General features: G+C 38.8%; 1 protein-coding gene across 2 annotated transcripts; it reads right to left on the bottom strand.

Annotated features, from left to right (window-relative positions):
• Nucleotides 1–2,199: 2,199 nt before the first annotated feature.
• Nucleotides 2,200–8,951, bottom strand: LOC111386958 (protein TIME FOR COFFEE-like). Of its 2 annotated transcripts, none has more exons than XM_023011458.1 (13): nt 8,578–8,951; nt 7,946–8,464; nt 7,660–7,850; nt 7,298–7,571; nt 6,828–7,218; nt 6,678–6,738; nt 6,480–6,572; nt 6,136–6,391; nt 5,980–6,049; nt 5,799–5,865; nt 5,288–5,629; nt 2,942–5,195; nt 2,200–2,791 (listed from the first exon to the last, which is right to left on the bottom strand). In XM_023011458.1, the coding sequence occupies exons 1-13, from the start codon at nt 8,672–8,674 to the stop codon at nt 2,751–2,753; spliced, it is 4,656 nt and encodes a 1,551-aa protein (XP_022867226.1). In that variant the 5' UTR covers nt 8,675–8,951; the 3' UTR covers nt 2,200–2,750. The 2 variants fall into 2 exon arrangements, with proteins under 2 accessions (XP_022867226.1, XP_022867227.1); XM_023011459.1 differs by having other exon boundaries at nt 2,200–2,765.
• Between the last annotated feature and the right edge of the window lie 9,771 nt (nt 8,952–18,722).

Genomic DNA, 18,722 nt, shown 5'->3' with positions numbered 1-18,722 from the left:
ACATTATAGCAATCTTAAAAAGGTTGAAACCCAACCTTGAGGGCCCCCACCGTCCCGTCTCTATGGCTTTGTGAGGAAGGTAAATCGCGGGATGTGCCCCAACAGGCCAGAGAACAAGAGTTGCATGTACACTGCGCCTACAAGGAGTTCAATTCCATGTTTCAGGTATCGAATCCCCACAATGCGGCTGCCAGCAAGGCGTGAGATAACCTCACTCCTATTCTTTGCACTATCGGGCTATGCCCCGAGGGGCAACATTATAGCAATCTTACAAACACATAGATAGGTGCTAGCATGTCTTGTACCAAATGGCATTACTCAAAAATATTTTCACTTTGTTTTCGTCTCCTAGATGAACATTTTGGACTTCTTTCTTTGTACTTTACAAATAAAAACTTATGTCTCTTAACTAAAACTTTATATATATATATAGTGTCTTGTAAATGGCTCATTTCAAAACTTCATATTCTAATGTTATTATATTAAGGGCTGATTTATATCGAGTTATTTGAAATTAAGTGAGTTTACATTAAATTTAACCACATATCTAATATAGTTATTTCTAAGTATAAGCCACCCCAAACATTCTCTAGTCTTCCTCTTTATATCAAACCTAAATGAGGCAAAGTTGATCACTAGACAAAAATATTGCACATTACCATTAGGAGCAATGCTACCCCATTCACAATAATAAAAAGTAGATTGGTGCATGTCACATCTTGAATTGCTCATTATAAAATAGTAATGTGTAGAAGTAAAATTAAACTTATTTTATATTACTTTTTATGTATTTGTATATTATAAAACTTACGAAACATGCAAATAATAAATTGTGCGTCATTTGAAATAATTGTATTTCGTTAACTTAAATTATATTTTAAACTTTGTCAAGATGCTCGAAAAAGCTATGAACGGACATTATTTAGATGTATTGCTGAAAAGTAACCACACAAATCCACCTTCCTTCACAGCATGATTTGAAAAGAGAAACAAATAAAATAAATATTTATTATCTTCATGTTTATTGCTTTAAAGTTACTTTTTTTTTTAGAAAATAAGTTAATTTTGAATTTTTAAAATGTAGAATGTTATATAAAGAAATATCGTTGAAAATCACGTATTAAAGCACGGTTAAGAAGGAATACACATGTGCAAGAGGTGACAGGTGGCCCCAAATATCAAATCAACCTCCCATACAAATTAATTAAAAATAAAATAATCCAAACATTAATTTAGGCAAGATTTGTGGCCACATCCGCCAATCTCCACCGCTGACTTTCTAAGCCACCAACTCCAAAACACCCCATGGCCCAAAAATCAAATGCCCTCTTTCCAATTTAATTTGGGTCCTACAGCAGGGTCCAGTAGGTATCTTTGAAAATGAAATATTACTAAATTATCCAATAAGCAGATATCATGAAAATATCCTCATTATTTGCATTATTTAATTATAAATAAAAGATAAAGTAGTGTGATATTTGTGAAGTAGACATGGGCAACGTGTAAAGCTAGTGAATGAGTACAAAAAAAATCTGCTTTTGTCAAAACCCAACCTTTATTCAACAAAATTTGGCCTGATGTAATCGTACTATAGTCTTATTTGCATAACAAAGGAACAATCAAGAAATGGACCACCTCACTACGCTTCCAATATTTCTCACTGTAATTTTTATTCGGATTTTGATACTTGAACACTAAATTGACACCCATTATACCGATCTCTCACAACAAAGGGAGTCCACGATGAATAAAAAAATCGTGAACCTCCTATTGTGAGGGGATCGGTACACCAAAGATGTCAACCACTGTGTACAAGTAGCATAGTCCTTTTTTACTCTCTCAAGTCACAGTCGAACCCAGCCAACTTTGAGTTTCTTGCAGGACATATTGTTAATTTTAATTATTTATGAAAGACGTAATTTCCTGTCCACATTTAACAAGATAAAAACTTCTCATTATTGACGTAACAAAAAATTCAACAATGAAATTTTTATCCTACCCACTAAAGGCAGGAGATCAATTTCACTATTTAACCCGGGCCAGGCCGGTTCGATGTCACCATCCCCACCATTGTATTCCTTGTGGAACCAGCCAAAGGAAAGAATGGCATTAGCACCACAACATTTGCACCAATAATATAACCCTGGCCTCGATGGGGACCACATCCAGGGTTCAAACAAACAAAAAGTAAAAGAAATATTTATCATACAACTAATAGTAGGCAAGACTTTCATAAAAAGAATTGAGAGGGCTTACTGCTCTTATATGTACCACAGACGTACACATATGGTGCACTTCATTACATACATATATGTCCAAAGAGGTACTGTTTTTTTTTTTTTTCACAATCCTCTTTCAGGAAATAATTTTCCCAACAGAAGATACATGTAAATAAAAGAACATCCACTAACTACATCAAAACAGACTGGAATATTTTCTAAACTACCGCTGCCTTTCCCTTGAGTCTTATAAACTTAAATGAACACATCCAATATATTCATCAGCACTTCCTTCCATAGCCAGTCTTTTTAATTCAATTAGTAATTTTACCAATCAACAATCAGCTCCTTCAATGTGTCGACAAAGGACGTTGAATGGGCACACATTCATTCTAGAGGGATGGAATATCGGTTCAAGAAAACTTAGTAAAACACCATCCCTTGGCTCAACTTGTCCTTCTTTCAAAATTGTGGTTTGCTCATTTGATGATGTTGTTTCCCACGGTTGTGCAAAATTGATGGCAACGTCTTTCATTTCTTCTCAGGCTGCCATGGGTGCAAATTATCATTTCCTGGTCAAGAAATCGTGATGGACTTCATGAATTTACAGTCCCAATTTATTATTTCTAAATCTGCAGACACACTTATTACTTTTTGACCTAAAATGGGGCTGCAATAATGTAATGCATAAATTCCATAAGAAAAGAGATATTAACACTAACCAGCAGTTTGTTTCTGCTCTGCAGGTTTCACAGGAACAGCAGCAGGAACAGTTTGTACATAAGACAAGCCTGTTAAGAGATTTCCCGATGACTGTGCAGCAAATTGAGCAGCGTGGAAAAGGCCTTGCGCTGGTAACCCACTGCCTTTCACATTGCAAGTGGCTGCAGCAATTGCTTTAGCAGGATCGTTAGTGCTTGTACTAGCCAGAGTAACCGGCTGGCACAAAGACAGCATTGCAGTCGAAGATGTTACCGGAGCGCCTGGTGGATGCTGAGTCGGCTGCTGGTGTTGCTGTGGCCGCCTTCTCTGCGTATAATACCCACTACTGCCTGAAGTGGTGGAACTTATACTAGTGGAGTGCGGAGGTTGGGCTTGGGAATAGGGATGTGAAAAGAAGTATTGTGTTTGTTGCACATTCTTTTGTAACTGCTGTTGTTGGGACTGTTGTTGCATCTGAGGTTTTGTTCCACTGTTCGAAGAGGAAATGACGTGCGAGTTTCCAAGAATTGATGGGGACTTCTGGCTCGCAACTGCTTGCGAGTTTTTAGCCAATTGTGTAGACAATGAAGAAACCTGTCCTGTTTTGCTGCTTGTGGAAGCACCTGTATTTCTCGGGCTTCCACTTGGTCCTTTGGAGATGGACGAAGTTGTAGGTGAGCCAACCATCATAGGAGAAGACGGTGCCTGATTATTATTATTACTTGGAGGGGGTTGCGCTTGTGAAGCAGCAGATGGTTTCTGACTTCCCCCAAAAGATATCTGTGTGTGCATTTGTTGAGTTCGGGGCTGCTGCTGAGATAGATTTTTTATTGATGATGCTGTAGATGATGGAGCTTGTGAGGTCGATGTTCTTACAGAACTCTTCCACTGGGGAGACCGAACAGGACTGCTGACGTTGCTGTTTTGAACAATGTTTTGTGGGTAGCCGGATAGTGTATTCGGAAACTTGGCAACTGTGGATGCAGATGAATTTAAGTGCTCAGAATAAATGTTTACACTACCAGTCGATGGTGCTTTACTCCGAGCACCCATAGTTGCCGAAAACTGCTGCAGCATCTGCTGCTGCTGCTGCTGAATTTGAGTTTGTATCTGAGTATTCTGATTGATGGTACGAGAGGTCCGGGACGAAACAGATGCATCGGCTCTATCTGTTCTCGTAAACACAATTGACTGCCCAACACCTGCTTCACTCTTCCCAGCCTTACCTTTCCTCTCATCGTCAGTTGCAGAGGAATCACCACCTCCAGATTTACCATCCTCAGAAATTCTGAAGTTCTTCACTGCCATCATCGGGATGTTTTGCCGAGTGGACTCCGGGAAACTCTGAAAGATTGCATGATTTTGTGATATGGACGTCATGTCAATAACCGAACCAGTGGTAGTGCCATTTATCAGACCAAATGACATTGGAAAAGTCTGGGGCGGCTGTGAATCTGCTCCGCTCTTTAGACCCTGCTGCTGTGGTTGTTGCTGCTTCTCACTCTGGTTCCCACTTCTGCAGGCAGCAGCATCAGTCAAAGCAGCCGGAGGAGTCATCAAAGCAAAATTCTGCGGGTGAATAGGCATGGAAAAATTCGGACCATAAATATTCACTGGTGCTCGAACCCCTCGGCTATCAGCAGTCGATGGACTATCATCACCACACAACTCGTTCTCAAGGTGGCGTGCCCGAGGAGGATTTATATGGTGATTCTGTGATTGTTGTGGCAGCTGAGAAGGCTGGGACCTTTGTGTCTGTAAGTTTTGCAAGTTCTCGCTCCCATTCCCGCCGTTGGCACTGCTGCCTTGTGGCCTCAATTGCTGGCTCTGTAAATGCTTCTGGGAAGATGAGGAACTGCTTGCATTTTGATGAGCTTGCATTTGATGACTTAGAGAGGCCGGTGGCTGCTGGAGCTGAATTTGAGATGGATGGATCATCTGAGAAGAATAGAAAGAACTATTAAACAAAGGCATTGCCTGAGAAGGCGGTCCTCGATAATTTGTTGGGGGCCCCATAGCTTGAATCGGAAAAGGGTATGCATTGTTCTGCAAGACCAAGTATGGGGTTTCACTGGGGGGCATGTTCGAGTAGTTGAAGCTCATAGCAGTAGGTGCTCCACCAGCTGTTGAAGAGGCACTAGCGGATGCAGAATTGGAGATATTAGATGAAGCTACACTGCCCATTGCGTTTGGCGGTTTTGCAATATTTGGTCGAGCAGAGGCAACCGCCACAGCCGCCTGTTGCTGATTCAGTGGAAAGATAAAAGCTGGTCCCTGAACACGAAATTACATTGAGCAAAATATTTCTCGTATTCCAGAAAACAAGAAATGTAAATGGCAGAGAAATTGGGAGGAGAGCACTATACCACTAAATTGTTAGGTGCCATAGCTTGCTGTAGCAAAATCTGCTTTCTCTGAGCAGAATCCGAAGTACTAGGAGGTTGAGAACTTTTCTCCTTCCCAATATGACTGGGGATATTAGCAAGACCCTGCCTCTTATCAGGTATATTGTTTACACCTCGAATGGCCATGTTTCCAAGCAGATCAGCAGAAGGCACCACATTAAGATTGCAAGGTTTTGATCCAAACATCGAGGCAGAGCCATGCCAGAAGGGATTCACCTTAGCAAACTGCTGGAGGTAGTGTATATTCTGAGCAATGTAGCAATGAGTTGCACACCTTTTGGGCCGGGGATGAGAGAATAATGGCTGAGAAATTCACATTAACAAGGTCAAAAAAGGGGAACATATATATATATATATATATATATATATAGACACACATACACACACACATATATAGATACTCAAATAGATCCACCTTGACAAAAGAAGAGAAGCACAATCAACCATATGGAAGATTAATGAACTGTGTTACCTGAATTGGTGCCGGCGTAACAGCATTTCCGTCCATTGATACGATTCCTTGCAACGGTGCCATGTATCTGCTTGTGAAAATAGGAGTTATTTTGGCAAAAATCCAGTACTTAAACCATAGATATCATACTTAAACATGCAATTGATGAGCATCATAAAAGAATGATCAAATCCTGTCGTACCCCATTTGAGGAAGCTCACCGGGCCAACCAGCCACTGATACTGGCAAAGGCAATGAACTCGTTGATTGACCTAAATCAAAAATCAAGAATCCCTCAAGAACAAGGAACCCAATAATGTTTTCAGATCTCGGAATCTAAAAAACATCAACAACTTACCAGATTTTTCAGCTTGTGGTTCTTCTCTGGTAGCTTTAGTTGGTAATTGCTGATGCAATTTGTTAACTGTTACAGATTTCCCATCTCTTTCAGGCTTTTCCAGATCAAGCTGAAGAGCAATAGTCCTCCCCTTAATCTCAATTGTCTTATCTTCTTCAGCAGATCCCTTACCTTTCTTATCTTCAACTCCCACATTAGTAGAATCATCTTTCTGATCCTTCACTTTCTCGTCTTCCTTTTCGACCAGCTTCATATCCTGCTCCCGTTAAAATAAGAAATTCATCTTAGCCACCCCCACAAAGGTCAAAACATCCCAAAAAAATGAGAATCAACCCAATACTCACTGCATCAACACTTGACAGTACTGACTTCTGATCGGCCCTTAATTCAATCTTGGCATCACTTTCTGACAATGACTTGACTTGTGGAGGAGGAGCCTGAAATAGGTTCAGAAGAATAACATCCGAAAATCAATTTAACTGAATGGAGAAGTGAATAAATCATCCGCACACAATTTGATCTCGCTGTATCCTCATTCTTACCATTAGATCTATTTCGAACTTTGGTTCCCTATGATTTTCTGCTCCAGACAGCATCGAAGTCCTGGATTCACAATACCACAACACGAGAACAATTATAAACACAAATTTAGAAAGTTTCTCACTCAAATGAACAAATTTTTGGATACTTACAATTTAATCCCTGGAGAAGAAACTGAAGCAGTCGCTGTCAAGTCCTCAGGATTATTACCCTCTAACCTCACCACAGGATATTCCTTCTTCTCTGGTGAGCTCAACTCCTCCGTAGCTGAATCTCTGGTCTCTCTTAATTCTTCAGCCGGTGGCTTAGATTCCGATCCCACCACAGCCTCTGGTGGTACAGGTTCCGGTGGCAGCGCCACTACAGCTTGAGAATTGACCAAATTGCCCATATCATACCCATTATCAGCCGTAGATCCCAGGATTTTCTCCAGATTAGGAGAGCCAGTCTCGCTCTTCATCTTCTGATCCGTAGAACAGGGGCTGCTACGAACACCATAGTTCGGATTTTCCAATACTTGTCTCGGTTTCTTTCTTTTTGGGGCTGAAAAAACATTAATACACAACTTTTTCAGCCACTAAACTCATTTATACATGAACAGATACTCAACTGGAAAACTTACCAACAACTGAAAGGGGGCTAGAAGTCGGAGGCAAAATCGGATTGTTAGCCATTGTAGAATTGGAGATCGGAGAAGAAACATGCAATTTACCGTCTATGCTTGATCTATTAACTTCCCCCGAATCCTCTTTCTTGGATGAAGGGCCTTGGGGTTGTGTCTTCAACCCAGATAACACCTCAGCAATTTCAATCTCCAGATCCTCTGGATTCAAAGAACTGGATTTTGATGATGCCTGCGGCGGCTTTAGCTTCTGCCCGTTATTGATACCAAGTTTCTGCACAGCAAAATTCAAAACGACCATTTATCAATAATAAAGAATTTCTTGAAAAAGAACAAGAATATAGTGATGTTCAAATACTAACTAGCTTCTTTCTAATCGAAACATTGGACAGCGAAGGAGACATTGGCGCTGCAGCCGATGGCGCTGAGGTTGAAGCAATACCCTGTCTCGCTGGAGAAGTCGACGACTGCCTGAGAATCTGCTCTCCTCCGGCAACCCCAACGTTGTTATTGCTACTGCTTGAAACCCAATCGTGAGACCTCTTTGTAGATGCTGCAAAAAAATCCAAGAAGGGCCGAAAACCCCATCAAAATCGGATCTTTAACGAAAACCGTCAACAATACAAATCAAGAAAAAGTAAAAATTACCAGAACGAGCTTTTCTGGGGACGGAAACGCCAATCATTTCATCACCGGCCTTCCAAACAGGTGCTCCTCTGAAAACCTTTGAAGAAGATGAAGAAGAAGAAGCAGGAGGAAAGCTTTTTCTATGCTGAAGATGGTGATTATTATTAATATTGTTGTTACTACTAATATTATGCTGCTGACTGTGACTATGATGGTGGTTGCTATGCTGGTGGTGGTTGGAAACGAAACCCGACACTTGTGGCGGCGGCGGCCTCACACCGCCACCGATAGTGGTGGTAGAGGTGGAGGTGGTCATATTTTCTTCGTCTTCATAGACTTCATCATCATCCATGCTTTCTTCTGAAGTGTCATCTCCTCCATCTTCTTTATTATTCATCACTCTCTCAGCTCTTCTTCTCTTGCTCCTACTGGACCGTTCCCTTTCTCTTTCTCTCTCCCTCTCACGATCCCGATCTCGATCTTTCTTTCCTCTGTCTCTTAACCTGACGGATTCTTGTAACTCTAATCCACCATCTTCATCTGCAACAAAACAGCTCAAATCTTTACCAAAACCAATATTTAAAACAGGGAAAAAAAAAAAAAAAGATCAAATCTTTGCGAGAAACGAAATCAGATCTTGCAAAAAGAGGTACCAGGTGAGTCTCTGTGACTGTTAGTCCTGGGTCTCCTTCTGTTGAAGCCATTAGAGCCCACGATACTAGCTCTACGGCCCTCTCTGTTTCTGTCCATCAGTGACTTGTCTATGCTCTGTAATCACAAATTTAGCCACAAATCTGAAAATCTCACCAGGTTTTAGTTAGAGGAAAAGTCACCACAAAAAATGAAATGATACTCGCCGGAAAATCAAGATTCACTCCACCCTCCGGTGAAACCATAGATAGAAAACCCACCAAAAAAAAGTACCAATTTTTTCCAAGATCTCCTGTTAAGTGGATTCTTTTCACTAATCCCCTTCACTTTCTCTCTCTCTCTCTGCCCCGTCTCTCTCTCAATCTTATCATATGTCCATCTCTTATGGCTATTTCACACTCTCCAAACCCTTGTGGAAGGCTCAGATCCATTTCTAATCTCACCCAACTCAATCTCGACCCTTCATTTTCTACTCCATCAACGGCCATAATCCCCTCTTGCCAACGTGTATTTTCTGTCAGCCGTGGATAAATTCAACATTTACCGACACGTTTTCATTTTTTTTTCCCTTCATCCACAAGCTTCCAAATTGTCACTAAAAAAAGGCACTGTTTGAATATAATAGTAAAGTAATCCCATTTAGCTAGGGCCACAAATGTATTCTAATAGAATAAACAAACAGGGCCCTATAGTGCTGCTGTCGGGCCACCGGTAATAGCCGGTAGAAACAGTGAACCTTGGTAAAAGCAACATGACGATCACAAGGAATCTATAGGTGACCGCATAATTTGTCGCTCCGGCCCCAGGTCAAAATTCAACAATTTTCGGTTTCACATTTTTTTAACCATTTGAAATTACAAAGTATGTAATTAATATTAGGATCACGTGATACAAGTAAAACTCGATCAAGAAATATAGTCATACCCCCAAGCAATTTAATAACAGTTTACATAAGGTGATATATAGCCACGTACCAAAATGGCAAAATTGAAGGGTCGTTTGTTCCACATTTTTCCAACAAAAATGCATTTTAAACATCACATCATGGGTCCTACCTTAGAGTGTTGAAGTCAAATATTGTAGGCTGATTTAGTGAAAAAAAATGTATTATTTTCCCAAATAATGTGCACCAAACGGGGGCTAGATATCATCTACTAACGCAGAAGATGGTGGGATCCATCTTCCTAAAATGCTCCTCAACTTAATAAAAAATTACATTAGGTTAGAGATAGCGCAATAGTAACACTTGTCCATGTTGTTTTTCTTTTTCAATTATAATTTTAAAAAATAAAAGTATATTTCGGACGTGTTTGATCATGTGGCAAGAGTAGGACTCAATTGAGAACATGATGTTTTTTGTTTCGATTCTAATTTGAAAAAAGAAAACACATATCTCATGTGCATGATGACCACATGGCACAAGTAAAACTCAATCGAGAAGATTAGTCATACACTGAAGCAATTTAACAACAGTTTACATGAGATGAGATATCTCCAAGTACCAAAATTGAGTTCACATCATTTACTAACACAGAAAATAGTGGCCCGATCTTCATAAAGTGCTCCTCAACTTACTGAAAAGTTACATTAGGTTAGAGATGGTATAAAAGTAATTCATGTCCACATTATTTTCTTTTTAGATTCTAATTTTAAAAAAAGAAAAGTTTTTCTCGTGTGCACGACGATCATGTGGCACGAGTAGCACTCAATCAAGAACACGATGTTTTCTTTTTCGATTCTAATTTTAAAAAAGAAAATATATATCTCATGTGCATGATGACTGCGTAGAACAAGTAAAACTCAATCAAGAAGAATAGTCATACGCCCACACTATTTAACAACATCTTACATGAGATGAGATATCGCCACATACCAAAATTAAGTTGACTTCATTTACTAACACAGAAGATGGCCCCATCTTCCTAAATGCTCCTCGACTTACCGAAAAATTACGTCAGGTTAAGGATAGTATGATAGTAAATTTTGTCCACGTTGTTCTCTTTTTCGATTCTAATTTTAAAAAACAAAAGTATTTCTCGTGTGCACGAGGATCACGTGGCACAAGCAGCGCTCAATTGAGAACACAATGTTTTCTTTTTTTATTCTAATTTTGAAAAAGAAAACATATATCTCGTGTGCATGATGACCACGTGCAAGTAAAGCTCAATCAAAAAGAATAGTCATACCCCCAAGTTATATAGCAATAGTTTTTATGAGGTGAGATATCACCACGTACCACCCAAGTTATTTAACAATAGTTTTTATGAGGTGAGATATCGCCACAAACCAAAATTTAGTTGACGTTATGTACTAACACAGAAGATGGTGGGCCCCATCTTCCTCAAATTTCTCTCGATTTATTAAAAAATTACATTAGGTTAAAGATGGTATAAAAATAACTCTCATCCACGTTGTTTTCTTTTTCGATTTTAATTTTAAAAAAGAATAGTATTTCTCGAGTGCATGCAATCACGTAGCATGACTGGTACTCAATCGAGAACGTGATGTTATTCTTTTTTTATTCTAATTTTCAAAAAAAAAAAAAACAAAAAGCATGCATCTCGTGTGCATGATGACCATAGGCACAAGTAAAACTCAATCGAGAAGAATAGTCATACCCCCATACTATTTAACAATATCTTACATGAGATGAGATATCGCCACATACCAAATTCGAGTTGACATCATTTACTAACATAGAAGATGGTGGTATCTTCCTAAATGCTCCTCCACGTACTAAAAATTACATTAGGTTAGGGATATTATGATAGTTACTCTTGTCCACGTTGTTTTCTTTTTCGATTCTAATTTTAAAAAAGAAAAGTGTTTCTCATGTGCACGACGATCATGTGGCACGAGTAGCACTCAATCGAGAAAATGATGTTTTCTTTTTCGATTCTAATTTTGGAAAAAGAATACACATATCTCGTGTATTCTTTTTCAAAAAAAATTGTTATGGGATCAACTTCGTGCTTTGGACACTATGGGTACTGCATGGTTTGTTGGAGGAGATTTTAATACTATTCGGTAGAATGAGGAAAAGTTGTGTGGAATACTTACGTCATCAACGACCAAACGTGACTTCAATTCCGTCATCCAGGATCCATGCTTGATTGAAGTCCCCTTTGATGGACCTAAATTATCTTGGTGTAATGGACGTAATGGGGCTCGCCATATTTGGGCTCAATTGGATCGTGTGTTGGTTAACCAGAATCTCAAGGATACATTTCCCTCTTTAGCTATGTCCTATCTGGACAGGACCTCCTCTGATCACTATTCGATGGTGATTCGATGCACAGAGAGGTCGAACTTACTAGGCCCTCGCCCCTTTTCGATTTCTACGGATGTGGTGCTTCCACGAGAGTCTTCTCCCCCTCGTTAGATAGGTATGGGCGATGAAAATTAGTGGCTCTCCTATGGTTCGTCTAACTAGTAAGCTTAAGGCCCAAAAGTTGGCATTAAGAAAATGGAATGTGGAAGTCTTTGGTAAAGTGCAATAGGAGATCGGATTTCTGGAAGACAAGATGGTTCACCTTGAGAACTGTCTTCAGGATGAATTTTTCTGTGGAAGTGGAGGCCGAATTACTACAGTGTCGTAGTCAACATTCTATGTGGCTTGATAGAGAGGAATCATTTTGGAAGCAAATATCACGGATTAAATGGCTACAAGAGGGTAAAGCGAACACAAAGTTCTTTCATGCGTTTGTGAAGAATAAAAAGAAAAGCCAAGTTACTGATCATATAATATTGGAATATGGGAGTATATTACACTCAGGTGATGAGGTTCATGATGGAGCGGTACAATTTTTCAGAAATTTATTTACGGTACCCTATGTTTCAATGGACACTATTGATCTCGACTTACTATAATCGTCCATCACTACGGAGGATAATGAGAATTTATGTAAACCACTAGAGTTGGAGGAGGTTCGTGAAGCACTTTGGTCTACCCCAGGGGATAGTAGTCCTGGACCCGATGGTTTTGGTGCTTATTTCTTCACTCATGCTTGGGAGGTTGTAAAGGAGGATATTTTTGAAGTAGCAAAGCAATTTTTTGAAGGAGTGCCACTGAACACTGCTTTAGGATCAACTAATATAGTTCTTATCCCAAAGGTTGAACTCCCTAATAGCTTTAATAAATTCGGGCCTATTAGTCTATGCTAGTGGTCTATAAGATTCTGTCAAAGATTATGGTGGCTAGATTGGCGCCTATACTTGGAAAGGTGATCTCTCGTGAGCAATCAGCTTTTATTCGTGGTAGAAGTATTTTTGATAATATCTCAATTGCTCAAGAAATGGTGCATAGAATACATAAAAAAGTAAGAGGTAGAAATATTTTAATGAAGATCGACATGGAAAAGGCGTATGATCGGGTTAATGGGGCTTCCTTCTTGCAGTGCTAAAGAAGTTGGGATTTTCGGATGGATGGAGGAACCTCGTCTTTAATTGCATTTCCTCTCCTATTTTTTCGATCATGTTGAATGGAAATACTAAAGGTTTTTTCAAACCTTCGAGAGGGCTACACCAGGGGGATCCTTTATCACCTTACCTATTCATATTGGCGCAGAAATTGTTTTCTTGAATGCTTAATAAGGATTTTGAATGTGGTTGGCTTCAACCTTTTTCTTCTGGGGATATGGCCATTAGTCATTTATTCTATACTGATGATCTTCTTATTTTTTGCAATGGGAACAAGAAATCAATAGGTAGTCTATTGGAGCTGATAAAGAAGTATGAGAGAATTTTCGGTCAACTAGTAAGTCCACTTAAATCATCTATTTTCTTTTCGAGACATATCACTTTGGCTAGAAGGAGAAAATTGATGGCATTATCGAGATTTAAGGAGGGAGATTCGCCTTGTCTCTATTTGGGGGTGCCTTTTTTTTAATGGGAGACTTATGAAAAATATGCTCGAACACCTGCTGACCAAAATCCAAAAGAAATTAGCTGGGTGGAAAGGACGTTTGCTATCTTTTGGAGGTAAAATTATTCTGATCAGGCACGTTCTCAGTAGTATGCCCATTTACATAATGTCGATTTTAAATTTACCAAAGGGTATTCAGTTAGAGTTGAACCGTATTGTTTCTTCTTTTCTTTGGAATGCATCTGATGGAGAGAAGCGACGAAAATGGGTGTCATGGAAGAGAGCTTGCCTCCCAATTGAAGAAGGGGGTTTAGGCTTTCGAGATTTTGGTGAAGTCCAAAAGTCGTTATTCATGAGGTTTGCTTGGAAACTGTTGGAGGGTGGATCACTCCGGGCGGAATTTTTGTGGCCAAGTATATCAAAACACAACCATTGTATAATTTGAAGGCGACACCGTATCACTCTTGATTTTTTAAAGGGATTCTATCTGTTTTGCCAATTGTCTTGCAACACTCTTTTTGCTGAATTTATGATGGTTCATCTAGTTTTTGGTACGACCACTGGTTGGGAATGTACAGTTTGGAGGAAAAGGGATTGGAAGTTCGGGACTCCACATTGAAAGTCAAAGACTTATTTTCTGATGGAAAATGGGATAGCTCACGGCTAGAGGAATTAGTCGAAAAAGGTCATATATATGACATTACTCATTCTGGGATATGTTTGTTGGTTGGAAGGGATTGCCATGTTTGGAAACCCAGCAAAGATGGCCTATTTTCTACTAAAAGTGCGTGGAATTTGATCCGTAAAAGAGGTGAAATATGCTCATCGTCGAAGTGGTTATGGCATACAAGGGTGCCTAAACGAATGTCATTTGTAACATGGCAGGCCAAAAGAAACTATCTCCCAGTCAAGGATGTCGTAAAATCTCTTGGTATTTCATTAGTGTCTAAATGTGAATGTTGTACAGTGCCTGCAGTAGAGACACTAGATCATGTTCGATCTTCGGGAAAAGTGGCTACGAAGGTATGGGACTATTTTGCTCTTCACCTTAATTTACGTACACCTCAAGTTACTTCTTGGAAAAATCGTATGCAACTTTGGTGGTCTTTTGTATCTAAAACAACCCAAATGGGAGTTCTTCGGGGTGTCATGCCAATGGTTATCACTTGGTCGCTTTGGACAGCAAGGTGTGCTGCTCGCATGGAAGGAACGACCATTCAATGGCAAGGAGTCATGTTGAGAACTAAATCTTTCCTGTCCATTTATGCTGGAATGATATGCAAGGTAAAAAGACTTTCGGCCCAGGATATAGGCTCACTTCAGTCTCTCAATTGTCCTATTATTTATCCAAAGCCATCACAGATACAACTAATATCTTGGAAAAAACCCACAGGCCAGATGATGAAGTTGAATATTGATGGGTCATCTATGGGGAATCCTGGACAAGCTGGAGGAGGGGGTCTTATACGAGATTCAAATGGTATTTGTTGGGCATGCTTTGCACACCATTATGGACAAGTAAGGAACATGGTAGCAGAAACTCGAGCTCTGCTTGATGGCTTGAGAATGTGTAACAAACTTGGACTGCAAGATGTGATGGTAGAATCGGACTCAAAAGTTGTGGTTCAATAGATGGAAAAACGAGTTTGCTCTCTATGGACCCTACAAGACTCTTGGGATGAAATTCTAGTTTTGGCCACAAAAGTCAATGCTAGGATTCAGCATGTGTACAGGGAGGCAAACATGGCTACGAATTTCCTTGCAAAGAAGGCAAGTTACGGAGAATCTATTGAATTCTGCCGTGGAGACTCCGTAACACCTCTTCTTCGCAGCATTTTACATATTGATCGGTGGGAATTACCGCACATTAGACGCTAACGGATCTCAAACAATGGACTACTTAACGTCACATTTTGATTTTATCTTTTATTTTTGTGTGCATGAGCTCGCATTGTAATGGAAGTAGTACTTCCATATTTACTGCTTTTGCCTAATCGTAAGGGAAGTAGTACTTTCTAATTTATTGCCTGCACTGTTTTTAGTCTCAAATGTAACCGCGGTATTCCTCCGCCACCAGTGAGGGGCATATCAATAAAACTAACGAAGGTACCGCCCTCCTTCAACCAAAAAAAATAAAAATAAAATACATATATCGTGTGAATGATAATCACGTAGCACAAGTAAGACTCATCGAGAAGAATAATCATACCCCCAAGTTATTTAACAATAGTTTTTATGAGGTGAGATATCGCCACGTGCCAAAACTGAGTTGACATCATTTACTAATACAGAAGATGGTGGACCCCATCTTCCTAAAATTCCTCTCGACTTACTGAAAAATTACATTAGGTTAGAGATAGTATAATAGTAACTCTTGTCCACATTGTTCTGTTTTACAATTCTAATTTTAAAAAAGAAAAGTTATTCTCATGTGCATGGCAATCACGTAGCACGAGTAACACTCAATCGAGAACACAATATTTTCATTTTGATTCTAATTTTGGAAAGGAAAAAAACATATATCTCGTGTGCATGATGATCACATGACACAAGTAAAACTCAATCGAGAAGAACATTCATACCCCCAAGCTATTAAACAATAGTTTTTATGAGGCGAGATATCGCCACGTACCAAAATTGAATTGACATCATTTAGTAACACAGGAGATGGTGGGCCCCATCTTCGTAAAATGCCCATCAACTTACTAAAAAATTACATTAGGTTAGAGATAGTACAATAATAACACTTGTCCACGTCGTTTTCTTTTCCAATTCTAATTTTAAAAAGGAAAAGTATTTCTTGTGTGCATGACGATCGGTCGCATGAGTAGCACTCAATCGAGAACACGATATTTTCTTTTTCGGTTCTAATTTTGTAAAATAAAAGTGTTTCTCATATGCTTGATGACAACATGACACAAGTAGAAATTGAGAAGAATAGTCGTCAAAGTACATGCAACCTAACAATAGTTTTATAGCGAGGTGAGATATCATCACGAGCCAAATTTGAGATGTAGGATAGAGAAATAATTTTACAGGTAATCTTCATCCATTGTGTTTTATATCATTTGTTAACAAGAAAATTGTAGGGCCACTCATCGATTTAATCAAGGTACGATGTCATCCATTACAGGTTAAGCTAAGGGTCGACTAGTCTAACTCCATGTGCCAATTTTTGACCATTTTTATCTGCTTGTCATAAAGCATGGATGCACAGCACAATGTTTAAACACCTTAGAAACGACTTGTAAGATATATAGTCCACGACCTATCTCACATGTTTTTCATTAGATATTTGACCTGTGACACTAGCAGCGACTAAATGAGACGTCGCACCAAAATATGAACATAATTCCATGATTAATGCATGTATGTGACTCCCATTTTCATTTTGATAAGTGCAATTCACTTCTACCAAAAATGGTCGTGTTCAATCCATACTAGCCAAAAGAAAAAAAAAGGAACAAATATAGTAATTTATTTCCCGAAAGCTCATGAGCAACTGAATCATCCTTAGCGATCTCCCTCGTTTGGTTAGCTAATACTCCACCCTAATAATATTCATATCAATAAAATCCTTGACTCTGCCTTAGTGTACAATATCATCTAAAATTTAAAATCGAAAATCAATTTTAATTTTATTACATTTTTATTATATAAATTAGGTTACGATGTCATCTCCCCATATCTATTAAGCCCCCGTTTGATTCCCATCTTTTGGCCACAAAAATGAAAAATATTACATTTTTCCATCACATCAAGCCATCATATTTAACTTTCTATATCTTGTGTGGGTTCCGCAACAGCTATATATATTTTTCATTTTCATTTTTACAAAAATGAGTACCAAACGGGGACTTAGTGAGTTTCATGAAATGTATAGATAATGAGTAGATGGCAATATAAATGTATTATTAAAATTAATGTTTGGCTTTAATTTTATATTATTACGAGATTATATCGAAACGAAAGGAGAGATTGTTACACTTAGCCCTTGTTTGAGCCCCTTTTGAGGGGAAAATGAATTTTTGAATAGTGTATTGATAAAAAATATGTGATTTAAAAAAAAAAGTTTTAAATTTATATATAATATTTTTTATTGAAAAATATATAGTTAAAATGATACCGAAAAATCGTTAAAAAATGCATTTTTTCTAAAGAACGGGCCTCAAGATTTAATCTCCAATTTATTACAATAATTTATATAGTAGATTAGGGGGAAAAGTAATAAATAAAATAATAGTTTTATTGATTAGTGGTGCATAGCATTTAGTCGGGACTAGTACTCACTTCTTTTAAACATGTGGGTCCACCTTGGGCGGCCAGACTTGAACTACAGATGAAAGTTGTGTCGTGATTAGGGCTGGACATGGTCCGGTTCGGTTCTAACGAGAACCGAACCGACCAGAAATTTTCGGGTATTTAGTAAGTGGAACCGTCGGGTTCAAATTTAATTACGGAACCGTTCGGGTTCGGTTCCATTCGGTTCGGTTCGGTCCGGTTCGGTTCCGTATTATAATTAAATTTTTTAATATGTACAAATTTAATTAATAATATATTTAATATTAGTTGTTACAAAATAACATAGTTCAATCTTATGTGTTTTACGTCTCTCTTTGCTGAATTCTTCATAAATTTGATTATTAAAATCACAGAACGAGAAAGATAGGGAGCTCAAAATAATTAAGAGAGATGTTGTAGAATTTTAATTAGATTTTCTCCGATAGAAACGACACTATAGTAGAATAACAAATTTGGATAAAATTGAGGTCAATTTGATTAAGTCGATTTTGAATTGAATATTAGAAATAGGAAAATCATATTTTGTGGTTTGAACTAAATTAACTAGTTAACATATTTATTTAGAAAAAATAAAATAATTTTACTTATTTTAAATAAATTAATTAAAAAAATTACGGAGATTCGGTTCTTATTCGGTTCTTCGGGTCTTGGCCTAGAACCGAGAACCGAACCATACCCGTCGGTTCCTGATTCAAATACCCGTTCGGGTATTTAACTTGAGAAGAACCGTCGGGTTCGGTTCTGTTCGGTTCGGGTTCGGTTCGATCGGTTGGGTTCGGGAGTTTTGTCCAGCCCTAGTCGTGATTAGGAAATGACGTGGCAGGTCCGGGATACCAAACCGAATAAAAAGTCCTACGTGGCGACTCAAACAGAGGTTTTGGTGGGGAGCCGTGGAGAATCGGAACAAAAAATCAGCCGTTGATTTCAAAGATCTGACGGCCCAAAAAGGGCAAGACGAGGCGGATTTCCCGGGGTGGGGGG

Source organism: Olea europaea, unplaced genomic scaffold, assembly GCF_002742605.1.
Source record: "Olea europaea var. sylvestris unplaced genomic scaffold, O_europaea_v1 scaffold3817, whole genome shotgun sequence".
Taxonomy (NCBI): Eukaryota; Viridiplantae; Streptophyta; class Magnoliopsida; order Lamiales; family Oleaceae; genus Olea; species Olea europaea.
The sequence above is the reverse complement of the archived record's forward strand: the minus strand, read 5'-3'. Positions and strand labels throughout refer to the sequence as shown.

Bases quoted from the DNA above. Each gene is read 5' to 3' on its own strand.
- LOC111386958 (XM_023011458.1), bottom strand. From the start codon at position 8,674: ATGGACAGAAACAGAGAGGGCCGTAGAGCTAGTATCGTGGGCTCTAAT. The intron at 8,465-8,577 runs GTACCTCTTTTT...GTTTTGTTGCAG, and splicing joins CAGTCACAGAGACTCACCTG to ATGAAGATGGTGGATTAGAG. The intron at 6,739-6,827 runs GTAAGTATCCAA...TTGTGAATCCAG, and splicing joins TCTTCTCCAGGGATTAAATT to GACTTCGATGCTGTCTGGAG.